At 35.1% G+C, this 15,026-nt stretch overlaps 1 protein-coding gene and 1 pseudogene across 1 annotated transcript; both read left to right on the forward strand.

The window, feature by feature from the left end:
- The first annotated feature begins 3,122 nt into the window (after positions 1-3,122).
- Positions 3,123-5,835, forward strand: LOC139996868 (heparan-alpha-glucosaminide N-acetyltransferase-like). The gene is made up of 8 exons (XM_072021377.1): positions 3,123-3,324; positions 3,413-3,617; positions 3,845-4,012; positions 4,136-4,257; positions 4,326-4,486; positions 4,761-4,935; positions 5,010-5,122; positions 5,466-5,835. The coding sequence occupies exons 1-8, from the start codon at positions 3,248-3,250 to the stop codon at positions 5,645-5,647; spliced, it is 1,203 nt and encodes a 400-aa protein (XP_071877478.1). The 5' UTR covers positions 3,123-3,247; the 3' UTR covers positions 5,648-5,835.
- Positions 5,836-12,496: 6,661 nt separating this feature from the next.
- LOC139996981 (5S ribosomal RNA) lies at positions 12,497-12,615 on the forward strand (annotated as a pseudogene).
- The last annotated feature ends 2,411 nt before the right edge of the window (positions 12,616-15,026 follow it).

The following is a 15,026-nucleotide window of genomic DNA, read 5'->3' on the forward strand; positions in this document are numbered from 1 at the left end:
TTATAAAAAATTTATTTAAAAAATTTTTATATTTTTATATAGAAAATTTATGGGATAATCTATAGATTTTAACATATAATCTTTTTTATTTTTAATTGTATTAATTTAGAAATAATTTTTATTAATAAGTATTTAATAATTTAATATTTAATAGTTTAAAGATTTGTTTATATTTAAAATAAATAATATTAATACATATTTATTTAAAAAGATAATTAATAATTTATTTAAATTAGATATAATTCCATTTTCCAGTTTCGTGTTAAAACGAATCTCGACGAATTGTCGTAAACAAAATAAAAAATAAAAGAAGAAAGAAAAGAAAACGCACTAGCAATGCTATGTTTCTGATGGAGGCACTCGTCCTTGCACAGTAATCTCATTGCGTCAGGACCTAACAATTCAGACAGACTACATTATTAACGTCCTATAATTATCCTATGCTTTGGTTAAAAAAAAAATATATATATAATAAAGGAAAAAAAACTGCCCCTGTCAATGGTGGATTGAAAAATGGCGAGTATGTCAAAACTTGGAATTCTCTCGGGGTACGATTTTTGTAGAGGGAGATTATTTTTTATGTAGAAAGGATTCAGTGTCGTTCAATTACGTGAAATAATTGATTCTCATTATAATCTATAATTCGTTCAAAACTTGCTGGCTAGTGAAGATACAATTGAAAAATAGTCGCCTACTTTTTTTCATTAGAAATTATTATTAATTAGAAACGATAAAATGAGGAAAATTGGGAAAACTTTGAGTAACCAGTTAGGATTTAATAGACTGTAATAGTTATAATTAGAGCAATATAAAATGATGATAGTTCGTATTACATTATAATACTTTATAATGTATTACGTTACAATGTATTACTTTATATTATATTATTTTATAATGTATTACGTTATATAATATTACAATTTCCACGCATCTACGAGTCGGAATCATCTGACTGGACGAGGTCCATCTGGGGTTGGGCTTTAGCTCTCTTGATCTCCTGCTGTAAGATGTATCGCTCCCGTTTATATACCTCGCGGCAGAGAGCGATCTCCTCCTCGTTACGATGCTGCCGACGGCGGCGGGCTCTCTGTAACTGCCTGCGGGCCAAAAAGCAGCTCATCCTTAGCTTTGCGATCTCCTCGGTCCACCAGTACGGATTCTGTCTTGTACCAGGCACGGAGCCTTGCATCGATGTATCACATGCTGTGTTCATATCTCGGCAAAGGTTCTTCACCTCTATGTTCACGCTTGTCTGTCCTCTACGGGCGTCACTGTTCCAGGCTACGGCCAGGCTGAAATACCAAAAGCCGTAAAAATTTTCTTACATTTTACGAACTGATGAACTGAACATTTTCAAACCAGATAACTATAAGAATGTAAACACTAAGGAGCATACGTATATATGCGTACATCACAAACATGATTTCTATAAGAAAATCTAGTATTTTAACAAATATTTTCAGAATGAATATATTGTTCATTATGATTTTAAAATGCGAATTTTAAGCACTATGGGAAGACAATTACAGAATTACAAATTGCTGTTACAGGCGAAATATAAAAAATTGTATGCTTATTCGTACTATGTAACAGTGCATATACGTAATCTTTCTACTTACTGTTCTATTAATAGTAATGTAAAATAAAATTAAAATATAGTCCATCAAATTTAATATATCCACCATGCAATAAGATTATGGTTATATAGATAATTTCAAAAATTTTCTTACAAAAAGAGGTTATTGTATGATGCATTAAAAGCATATACTAAGATTAATCTTTGGAAAGCGAAGGTAATCTAACCTAAGAATTATGCACTAAATTTGAAACGTATGCGATGTATTGAAAGTTTTAAAAATTTCTTTTAAGTTTCAGATATTTAATTTAAATGAGAGATACATTAGTAAAACATGAAATGAAATATATGTATTTACATTATAATTTTTAAACATATTCGTATTTTTAAACGTCATTAAGTAAATTTCTAAATAACTAAGAATATACTGCTTCTTATTAAATAGTTACGAATTGTTTTTATTAGCGAGAAGCTATTAAGCGATGGTTGACAAGTTGTATCGATATACCACAGGTTGACGAAGTATACCAGTAATAATTTAACAAAGCAAATTCTTCACCGCGATCTTCGAGAGAAATTCCTTGGAATTGGAATTGTTGTAACGAACGCAGCTGCATTTATAACATGCGACATAAGTACACTCTTTTATATACTAAGCTATTTGATTAATTCTAAGTATGTAAGGAATTTAAAAAGCTTTTAAAATCATATATTTATCATTGTACTTACTTCGAAATGTATGAGGTGGATAGCTCGTGATATGTGCTGAAGAAAAACTAAAGCATAGTTAATAATATATTTATCAACAAATACTCTCGATGCACATTTGCGTACAGCTTGCGATTAGAATTAGCGGTTCGCGCTTCGCGGTTACAACTTCTAGACGATGCGTTACAAGAGTTCGTAGCAACTTTCAACTATCAACTGACTTTCCGTCACGATGATACTACGGAGGAAAACTATGATGGGGTGTGTCTAAGGATACGAGATCATCGGACTCGTCGAAGAAAATCTTCATTAGGAAAGTTAAGGAAATTGATGTCGCTGTTGATTGGTTAATCTCTAAATTGGTGGTTGAGGAAGGATGCTAACCGCCCTTGAGTACCGTTGTGCGAAAAGCAGATCTTCCGTATTTTCCCGTAGTAGATCATAGATTTAGGGCCTGTTAGGATAATGACTATTTGTTCGTTTGAAGAACCTTAGGTAGAAAAATTCTAACATTTATAGCGGGTTCTTAGGCTAGTTAAAAGTATGCTAACCTAACCTAATTTCATGCCTTTTCTTTTTTCTTTTTTTTTTTTACGTGGAGAAATCCTTATGGACACTCCGCTGCTGCTGCTGAAAAATAACCAGTAATTGTTATATGTATAAATCTGTGTTTAGACTTTATCCAGATCTTATTTATTTGTATCGCAATATCAGATTCGTTCGATGATTATAAATATTTACCGAATGGTTGTAGATAACAGTCATGTTATATCTGACTTAATTTATTAAGATGTACGATAGTAACTTGATTGTAGAACAGATTACAGCTAAATAGTGTTTAACAATCTTGTTGATAGAAATGTAATTTTTTCAGAGCTTCTTGTTATTTTTGGAGTATTGTTACTCGTTCTATTTGGTCTGTCTGGCTTGAAATCACTGTGGCACGTATGCAGGAAGAAATATATGAAAAGTCAGGTGGATGATGGCGCGATGAAGCAACCCGCGAAACGTCGAGTGAAGGCGATCGACACGGTGCGGGGGTAAATGTTTCTATTCTATTTATTTCTCTTTTAATAAAATCGCTCTTCACAAAATATTATAGTATTTAAGAAAAGTTTAATGTTATAGGGCCAGTACGTTGTTGATGATATTCGTGAACGACGGATCGGGTGGATATAGGACTCTTGGTCATGCGACTTGGAACGGATTACTTCCGGGAGATTTGTTGTTCCCTTGCTTTATGTGGATCATGGGCGTGTGTATCCCCATAGCGATGTCCAGTCAGATGAAGCGTATGACGCCGAAACACCAGATATTATATGGAATCGTCAAAGTAATTGATAACAATTTCACAGATAAATATAAAATTTAATTTGCATTGAAACAGTTACGGAGGAAAATATAGGATGTAATTTGCATTCGGACAGTTGCAGAGAAAAACTGGTAGAATGTAATTTGCATTTAAACAGTTGTAGTAGGAAATATCGAATTTATGCAAATTAAAATTTTTACTTTGTATTTCAATCTTAATTTATTTATATTTTACTTTTTATATGGCAGAGGAGCATACTTTTATTTCTAATCGGGTTGTCTCTGAATACGGTGAGCACAGGTGGCCAGCTTGAAACCATTCGCATATTCGGTGTTCTGCAACGATTCGGTATAACTTATTTCGTTGTCGCTCTGTTATATTTCCTTTTAATGTCAAGGAGACCAAGCAAGATACAAGTAAGTGTATACATACTTCTAAATGAAAATTTTCTGTATGTATCTCCCTGTAAAAGTATCAAATATTTTTATTATATCTTCTGGGAAACATTGATTTACAAAATATTTCTTTTTCATTCATAGTCTCCAATGTTACGAGAAGTGCAAGATTTTCTTCTACTTCTACCTCAGTGGTGCGTGATGCTCGTGATTGTGGTCGTTCATTGCGTCATAACATTCTGCTTAAACGTTCCAGGATGTCCCACGTATGTACGTATGATTTAATGAATGACAATTGTGTTTTTACGAAAGCATCAAAAGCGATTATTCTTAGTGGATATCTTGGTCCCGGTGGTCTTCACGACGACGCGAAATACTTTGACTGTGTGGGCGGTGCAGCAGGCTACATTGATAGAACGATACTTAAAGAAGCTCATTTGCACCATTCAGCTACGGTTTATAAATCTGGACCGTACGATCCTGAAGGAATTCTGGGTAATCACTGTCTTCCATTAAAGTACTGTGAAAATTTATTCGGCGGATTTTCAATTGTTATCTTAATTTTTCTTTTCCAAAATCTCACACTGCACAAATTTATTTAAATTTATTAGGAAGAATTTTTAACTTCTTTCCAATTTTATTTTTCAGAGAGATAAAATTCACAGTTCCATAATAACATACTTCACGTGGAAATGAATATTATTCATTCGACATCTTTTTTTTTTCGGCATTTCTAAGTAATTATTTTCAAAATACTATGTTTATCAAGGTACCCTCACAGCGGCATTCCAAGTCTTTCTTGGCCTACACGCTGGCATAATCATGATGACTTACAAAGACTGGAAAGAACGTGTAGTCAGATGGTTAGCATGGGCTGCATTCTTCGGTTGCGTAGGATGTGTTCTTCATTTTACCAACGTAATTCCTGTCAACAAAAAATTATGGTACGTTTCCAAAAAAGGACAACGTCGTATCAATTACATTATAAAACAGTATTTATTTGCTATTATATATGCAGGTCACTGTCATTCGTATTCGTAACCACGTCTTTTTCCTTGGCTTTCCTTTCTGCTTGTTACTTGCTCGTAGATGTCGTCAAGGTTTGGAACGGTGGACCTTTTCGTATTCCTGGTATGACTTTCACGAGATTACACAACCACTAAACAGGTTTCGCGCCAAATCGATTTAAGACCTGTTTGAAGAATTAATGCCACTGAGAAAAATGTAGTTTTCTAAACCATTATCGTTTTCGATACAGTATTTTACTAGCCAGCAGATATCAAATAGCTACTTTTCTAATTAACGATTCAAATGTACTATAACTTATATATAAATTTTAAACAGCGGCAATAAACGTTTTATTAGATTGTTAAAAGATAGCATTAAGAAAAATTCAGGTTGGCGCGCAACCTGTTTACTGTTTCAACACTCTTTTGCAATAAATGTAAAAACGATTATATTCGATTATTCGTAGGTATGAATGGTTTACTGCTGTACGTTGGCCACATGGTGTGCTATCAAAATTTCCCTTTCCATTGGAGCATCGGTAGCATGGAGAGTCGAGCACTGCGTTTATTCGAGGCCATTTGGGGTACTGGATTATGGTCAATTATTGCATACGTTATGCATGCAAAACGCAATTACATCAGCCTATGATAATATACGTTTAGCAATCTTCTACATGTATAACAGAAATTTTGTACATGATGCTTAAAAAAAAGATCAAAAAGGTTGCTATCCCATTTATTTATTTTCATTGAAAGAAAGATGATCGAAAGTTGTTACAAAAGGCAGCGAGGGGTAGACTGACTCGAAATGAGTTTTAAAGTAAACTTTACAAATAATTTATTTTGCACAGTTTACATAAATATAGCACAATGATTGATCGAGGTAACATGATGGTATTCGACACGAATACACTTCGCGTTGGTTCCTTCTCATCTCGTACGTCGAAACGGTTCAGATATTTTGAACGTCAGGTGTAACATGTATCGCTCCCGTCTATATATCGCGTAGAGGCGGGCGACCTCTTCCTCGTTAGGAAACGGATGGCAGCGGGCACTTTCGAATTTCCGCTCGGCCGCCAAGCAACGCCTCGTTCGCCATCTCATTTCCTCGGTCCACCAGTACCGATTCTGACTATTACTAGGCACGGCGAATTCCATATCTCGGCAAAGGATCTTCACTTCTATGTTCACGCTTGTCTGTCCTCTACGGGCGTCACTGTTCCAGGCTGCGGTCAGGCTGAAATACCAAAAGCCGTAAAAATTTTCTTACATTTTACGAACTGATGAACTGAACATTTTCAAACCAGATAACTATAAGAATGTAAACACTAAGGAGCATACGTATATATGCGTACATCACAAACATGATTTCTATAAGAAAATCTAGTATTTTAACAAATATTTTCAGAATGAATATATTGTTCATTATGATTTTAAAATGCGAATTTTAAGCACTATGGGAAGACAATTACAGAATTACAAATTGCTGTTACAGGCGAAATATAAAAAATTGTATGCTTATTCGTACTATGTAACAGTGCATATACGTAATCTTTCTACTTACTGTTCTATTAATAGTAATGTAAAATAAAATTAAAATATAGTCCATCAAATTTAATATATCCACCATGCAATAAGATTATGGTTAAATAGATAATTTCAAAAATTTTCTTACAAAAAGAGGTTATTGTATGATGCATTAAAAGCATATACTAAGATTAATCTTTGGAAAGCGAAGGTAATCTAACCTAAGAATTATGCACTAAATTTGAAACGTATGCGATGTATTGAAAGTTTTAAAAATTTCTTTTAAGTTTCAGATATTTAATTTAAATGAGAGATACATTAGTAAAACAGGAAATGAAATATATGTATTTACATTATAATTTTTAAACATATTCGTATTTTTAAACGTCATTAAGTAAATTTCTAAATAACTAAGAATATACTGCTTCTTATTAAATAGTTACGAATTGTTTTTATTAGCGAGAAGCTATTAAGCGATGGTTGACAAGTTGTATCGATATACCACAGGTTGACGAAGTATACCAGTAATAATTTAACAAAGCAAATTCTTCACCGCGATCTTCGAGAGAAATTCCTTGGAATCGGAATTGTTGTAACGAACGCAGCTGCATTTATAACATGCGACATAAGTACACTCTTTTATATACTAAGCTATTTGATTAATTCTAAGTATGTAAGGAATTTAAAAAGCTTTTAAAATCATATATTTATCATTGTACTTACTTCGAAATGTATGAGGTGGGTAGCTCGTGATATGTGCTGAAGGAAAACTAAAGTATAGTTAATAATATATTTATCAACAAATACTCTCGATGCACATTTGCATACAGCTTGCGATTAGAATTAGCGGTTCGCGCTTCGCGAATTACAACTTCTAGACGATGCGTTACAAGAGTTCGTAGCAACTTTCAACTATCAACTGACTTTCCGTCACGATGATACTACGGGGAAAACTATGATGGGGTGTGTCTAAGGATACGAGATCATCGGATTCGTCGAAGAAAATTTTCATTAGGAAAATTAAGGAAATTGACGTCGCTGTTGATTGGTTAATCTCTAGATTGGTGGTTGAGGAAGGGATGCTAACCGCCCTTGAGTACCGTTGTGCGAAAAGCAGATTTTCCGTATTTTCCCGTAGTAGATGATAGATTTAGGGACTGTTGGGATAATGACTATTTGTTCGTTTGAATGTGGCGATCCGTTAGGTTTCCGGGTTTTCCTTCTTACCATGTTTCTAATGGGATGGAAATCTATTATTTCAAATCTTGTACTTGTGTATTCTCGTGGGCACCTATTCTCTGGCATTGCTGATTGATACTAGATGTTTACTTTAGACCTGACCCATCGGGCACTTAGGGTGTTTATTAGCCTCTTAATGAGGTCCGCGTCGTAAGGTTTACAATTTGGTAGGTAGGAAAGTCAGACTTTTCCAAGAAAGGCAAGTGTTGTTCAAGTCATAAACGGCAGGAAACGATTGAAAATGAAATACATTATTGCAAATATTTTTCCGGTATGAATTCTTCACTACCCATAGACTCAAATTGAACTCTTCTTATATAAATAACATGTTTTAGCTATTTCAGAAATTTGGTAGGAGGCTAAAACAGTCTTGGATGGACAGAATCATTTCAATAGCCAAAAAGAAACGTTAGGAGAATTGTATAAACATGAAGTTGGAGTTAATTGTAGATTTAGTATAGTTTAAGTTATTCTGCTGTAGATTTTTTTTTGGGCATTTTCATTTTTAGTTCTTTGAACCTTTTTTATTTCCTGTACTTTTGTAATCTTTTTTATTTAAATTAATCTTGTTTGTAATCTTTTATTTTTTAATTTTTTTTATTCAGTTCCAGTATTATTCAATAACCAAGTGAAATACAACAGCACACCTTACAGAATTCATATTTAGACAGAAATCGTTAACAAATTTTGAAGTACTGTGTAGAAGAAAATGATTAATACGTTAAAGATGAAAATTATCAACGATAAAAAAAAGGACCCTAATGTTTGTAAGATATTATTTCATTGTAATTCTAGCAGTTGAATATAATTTTAAAGAAAAAAATAATTACTTAATGCAATGAAATTACTGAAGTGTAAACTTATAAACAAAGTCTGATTTCTAATTGACAAACCTTTTGTATCTTGACGAAATAGAATCTATCAGCTATGAAAAAAAAAAAAAACAGATTTTACAAGGTGTCTCCTTGAGCACTAAAAGCATCCGTTATCGACTTATCGCTCGTAATATACAAGATGAAAGTACTGTTTGCTCATCTTTACTGAAAATAAATCAATTCAACACGGATTCAGAAACGAGGATATACGCAAAGACTTAAAAGTACCAACAGTCAAAGAAGAAATTGGCAAATACGCAGAAAAACACAAGGAAAGAATGGCAACAAATCCAAACCAGTTGGCTGCTGAAGCGAGCAAAACTATCACAAAAAAAAAAAAGACTAAAGAGAAAACATCTCACAGATCGCACTAAAGAAATAAAATAGTCAAACTGGAAGATGTTATATCGCTGGGGGCAGCCATCCACATGTTATTTGGCAATTAAGTTACAAAAATTTACCGAATGTCCAGCTGGTCAAATTCTAATGTACAAATTAAATAATAAAAGAAGAAAAAAAATTAAGTACGGCCTGAATGATTTCAATAATATTTGTATGACTGAAACATGTACTCTTCTCTCGGATCTCAATTGTATCGGTCGTTCCCTTCGCTCTGAATTGATAATTTTCTCAGATTCTCTTTCCACTATTTTAAATATCTAAGATGCAAAGCAAGGCAATGTACTTAGTAATTCATGAATTATATAACAAACTAGTCAAATGTGAGAAGATAGTAACAATAGCGTGGGTTTCGTCACACATGTATATCCTGTCGATTTTGAAGCGAAAATTGTATCCATGTTTCGTATGGACAATTAATCTCTATACCACACTTTCCAGGATACATTTACGGTCTTATAACAAACTCTAAATTTAATAGGAAATAACAACTGGCAATAGCTTGAATTAAATCTGGACACACCAAACTATCACTTTCACATCTTCTTTATAATGCCCTCTCTTCTACCAGGCTATGTGAAGCATGTAATGTACCTATAACTTTCAAGCATATCATTATCGAATATAAAAAATATAACTGAACAAGAAGAGAATTAAACATCAAGGAGTTACCTCGACATCGACACAGTTACCTCGGCATCATACCATGACAAATTGTTAATTTTCTGCTATTTTGTTAATATTTGTTATTTTGTTATTTTTGGTATTTGGTATTTCGTATAAATTTTGTTAAAATTGTTAAATTTCCTCGGTCGTTCGAAACGTCGTTCGACACATATTTCGACACCCTCTTCGACACATCATTGGGCACCTATTTGGACACCTCGTTCAACACCAAACATCTTGAATCCATTACAGAATGTTGCAAAGCGTTGCAAAGCGTTTGAGATCATGAATATCGTATCGGAGAATCATTGTCCGGGTCAGGATGTGAAGACACCACCTCCGCCACCTCTGAGATGGATCATATCTGCGATGGGCCTGAATCAGAAATCTCCGCGTTTAGCCGAAATGAAAATGAGACCGAGAAGCTCGAACGAACTCGCAATACTATCAAGATTCTGATATCTCGGATTCGCATTATCGATGCCGTCCTGGAGTGCTATGGACAAGCTATCTGATTACGAAGATATCTGGAACACTACCGAGTAGTGGAATTATTCCACCTGACCCTCCCAATGACAAACTCGCCATGAAGGACGAAGCAGCGCATTTCTTGCACAGTGACAGTGTCACACACTCAAGGAAACCATCTGCTTAGTAAATAAATAGACCAAACCCTCTGAATGCCACATCTGTTGAAACAATAGACTAACGAGACCTCCTCCAAAGGGACTAGATCCTCGGGGAGGAAGGGGAACCTTCCCAAACCAGCGTAAATACAGTCTGTTGTAGCATTTCGAAGCTATCTGTTGTAACCGTCACTCTGTTGGAATTCTGCAATAAATTTAATCTTTGCGTATCAAGTTCTATTTCCTTCACCCTATTCGTGAAAGAATCATTTCGTTCGTGCCGCGGCGCGAGGACATCACCGGCGATCTGTTAATTTCGCGATCTTTTGTGTCTCCGACGTGACAATGGCTATGGTATGCCAACTGGTATGCAAAATATGATTATTCCAAGATCACCGTGACACAACCACCGTTACAATACAAACTAATGGCAATTACTTCCAGATATCAGCAGTATATGCACCACTGCGAACAGGCAGTAACAACATTGACATTGACAATTCCACAAGACATCTTTGACAAAATCACAGGAAAAAGGAAAGCGAAAGCAAAATTTCAAAGCATAGAACACGTGAAAGCTAAAAAACATCTAAACAAACTTACAAAGGACATAGAAAGTGAAATAAAAGATAATAATAATAACGAATCTTCGAAATTCATAGATTCACTCTCTGCGTACGAGAATGCCAACTATTGCCTATGGAAAGCCACGAACAAAATAAAGAAGCTAATAAAACTAATCGCACCAATCAAGAAAACAGATAACACATGAGCCAGAAGCAACAAAGAGGAGGCTGAAGAATTTTCCAACCGCCTTTGTTGAAGTTATCTGTTCGAGGAATTCCTGATGAATGTGTAACAGAAATGTATTTGAGTATCAGTGTAACTGTAAGTGTAAGTATAAGTATAAATATAAGTACAGTGTATACTAATCCAAATCCACACTCTGGCTGCGTTACATTACGACAGAGCTTCGAAACCACGGGCCTATGGGTATTTATATGTCGGAGATGAAAGGACACAAAAGGAATTACTTGGAAAATCTCAATACTGTAGCATTTACAAAATAACCCAAACACAGTTGTTCGAAACTTCAGATAATGAGCTTAGACTCGAGGCGACAACTGGTCACCGATCGTAGCCGCGGTCACGGGATGTACGTTCCACCTAACAGAGATATGGAGTTACATAGCTCTCCTTTAAAGAATTGACCGTATTGACACTTGACAGTAAACATTCCAACGGCCCCGTAGCTCGCCACACACAGACCCCATTCTTTGGGTAAAATGATCGCCAGATGTCGATGCACCATTAACAGTTTACGTTCAGCTAGCCTGAGGACCCGCTACAAATCTTAGGATTTAGTTAACTAAAGTCCTTTCCTCACGAACGACTCTTCTCGCTAGGAACTCTCTCTCTCAAGGGCGGCTAGCATCCTTTTCTAACCGCCAACATAGAAATTAACTAATTAACAGCAACGTCCATTTCCCTCACCCACCGAGCGGAGGCTTTCCTCGACGAATCTGTTCATTCCGTGTCCTCAGGCACACCCCACCATAGTCTTCCTCTGCGGCGTCATCGTGACGGAAAGTCATCCTCTTTCTCGCAGTCTCATTAGCCAGTTACCTAGTGTGTTTGTACGATCGGTGAATAATCCACGTCTCAACAAAGAGTTAATCAAGCAATCCTTGTATCGCAAGGAGTTAGTTGAGGCCGACTTAGACTTTGAAGCAAAGAATATCCGTTATCCCGTGGACCGTGGATTCGTCATATCGAACCTAAGGTCATTGTCATTAGCGTCTAGTTACCGCGGCCACTTATCGATCTTGTACCATCTATACCTGTGTTAGTAAACGTTACTTCGATTGTGCAACAACGATGAATAACCCAGGAGAAGATTCATTACGCGTCTCTAACCCAAGTCCGAACGTCAACCCGACATATATAATTACGAAGAACTGGCCTGTTTATATCTCGCTGCACCATCTGTGAATGGCATGTTCCTAAAAAAGGCTATGAGGCCGAGATGCCTTTCAAATTTATTTAGAGCTAAACAATACTCAATGGTTTCGAGGATTAAGAAAACTAAACACTAAAGAAGCTGTAGAGTTTTCGTAGAAGTGAGCAACGCTCAGGCAAAAGCAAATAACAAAACTATTTGTTTCAACCAACGCCCAAACCGCGTTGGGTGTACTCGTTCTCGTCCGATCACGAAAGTTAAGCAGCGCTCAGCACGGATAGTACTTAGATGGATGACCGCTTGGGAACTCCGTGTGATGTTGCCTTTTTTCATTTTTCCAATCTTTTTTACTTTCCTTAACGATCTACTTTCAATGATCTATAATTTAAGCATCGAAAAAAATTAATGTTTTGGTATCCCCGTACATTATATCATTCGTATTTTTACACACATTTATATTTTTCTATATATTCTTTTTTTTGTACATGAAAAGCTGTTGAGGTTTATCTCGGAATAGAGAGTGAAAATGCGTGGATGAGTGTATAATGGAAATATATTTAAGTAAGTATAAGTACAAGTACAGTGTATGGTATTCCAGATCCGCAGCATTATTTTACTATGGAGCTTCGAAGCCATGGGCCTATGGGTATTTATATAATTACGAATAACTGGCCTGTTTATACCCCGCTGCACCATCAGTACGTAGCATGTTCCTAAAAAAGACTATGAGGCTGAATAGGCCTTCAAATTGATTTAGAGCTAAGCAATACTCGCGGAATAAGAAAACTAAACGCTAAAGAAAATGTAGTTTTCCTAGAAGTGAGTATATAAACAATTACTTTTTAATATCATTCTTATTTTTCAGACCTAATTTTTGTCATAAATATTGAAATCTTTGTTTCGGTAACACCTTCGTAAGTAGATTTGCTTGTTACGTCCGGCGACTCTCTAACAAAGCACACCCCACGCCGCGAGCAAGATGGCTGCCAGACATCTACACACCTTTATTGCATACCCTCAATAATTTTAAGGACCCTCCATGAATCTTGGCATTTTCATAATTAAGGTCCTTAAGACCAAACATGTATCTTTTTGCTTCAAGTGCTACCAAAGTTGTTGGTGTTTCTATGATTAGTGTTCGATAGGTATTGTATTGTTTGGTGTTGAATCTGATTCCGTAATATCTAGTTGCTGTATGTTCTGCTTCAAAGTGGTGGAAATAGTTTACGTTGTAGTTGTTTTCCGATTTCGCAGCCTTTATTCCGTTACAGTTATAGCATTTTACCACGTCTCTCTTTCCTGTGTATGAGCAGTTTGTTAGGCAGCTTATGCACATTTGACACGCCGGGACACTCAGTAATTTTTTGTGTGTCCGTATTGTCGAAACCGTATGCATTGCGGTGTTTGTTCTTGGGTGTAGGTCTCTGATTACTATTTTGTAGTTCATTTCTGTTTTGAGCTGATATGTATCTATAACGTAATACCATTTAACGTTATACTATATAACCTTATACTATATAAGGTAAAACGTTATAACCTAATACTTTATAACGTTATACTATATAACGTAATACCATATAACGTTATACTATGTAGCGTTATACTATATAACGTAATACGTTATAACGTAATATCATATAACGTTGTACCATATAACGTTATACTATATAAGGTAATAATATGTTATAACGTAATACCATATAACGTTGTACCATATAAAGTAATACGTAATACCGTAATACCATTTAACGTTATACTATATAACGTTATACTATGTAACGTTGCACTATATAACGTAATACGTTATAATGTAATACCATATAACGTTATACTATATAGCGTTATATTATATAACGATATACTATATGACGTAATACGTAACAACCTGATACCATATATCATTATACCACATAACGTTATTGTTGAGATATGTATAATTGTCTGTACTGGACTGGGTTAAATGAGTAGTGGGGTACTTGTATGTGAGCGTTAGTATGTGTGTGTGCGCAGCGTCCTGAAGACAAAAGAGTGTAAACGGCGCAGTTTGTTAAGAGTCGGGTATGGAAGAAAGTGCTGAGACGCGTGCAAGTATGTATCGTTGAATATATGGGGAATCGTCCATGAAATAAATATGTTATTGTTTTAATATTAATCCTCAATATTAATTAAGTGTTCCTATAACATTATTTCGGCTTCAAAGATCCACAATTTACAACATGGTAGCAGAAAGCGGTTGCCGGAATTCAAGGTTATGTAACCACGTGTAACCAGGAGTGAATACATAAAAGTTAATTTAAAAAGTTTTAAAATAAGTTCTAAGAGATGGAAAGGCTTTTAGCAGAACAAATAAGAGAAATCTTGGTATTAAAGAGAACTATTTTCTAAAAAAAAGGGGGGTGAAAATAAAACGAATCAAGATACCAAGGGACGATCAAATTAAGGTTCAAATATTCGATGGACGTGATTACAAAATGTGGAAGAAAAGAATATTAATGTATTTAAAGTGTAAAAAATGTTATGAACCGGCTACACGAGAGAAAATGGACACGGATGCGCAAGATAACTGGGATGAAAATGAACTACATCTATGGTAGTATAACGAATGAGCAATTAGAATTTGTTGGTGATCAGGACATTGCTTTAAAAATAATGAAAAAATTTGATGAGATGTATAGGATGGAATCAACAGCATCGCAAATCTGTATAAGAAGTAGACTAGACACTGAAGTAGATGAG

Source organism: Bombus fervidus, chromosome 19 (genome assembly GCF_041682495.2).
Source record: "Bombus fervidus isolate BK054 chromosome 19, iyBomFerv1, whole genome shotgun sequence".
Taxonomy (NCBI): domain Eukaryota; kingdom Metazoa; phylum Arthropoda; class Insecta; order Hymenoptera; family Apidae; genus Bombus; species Bombus fervidus.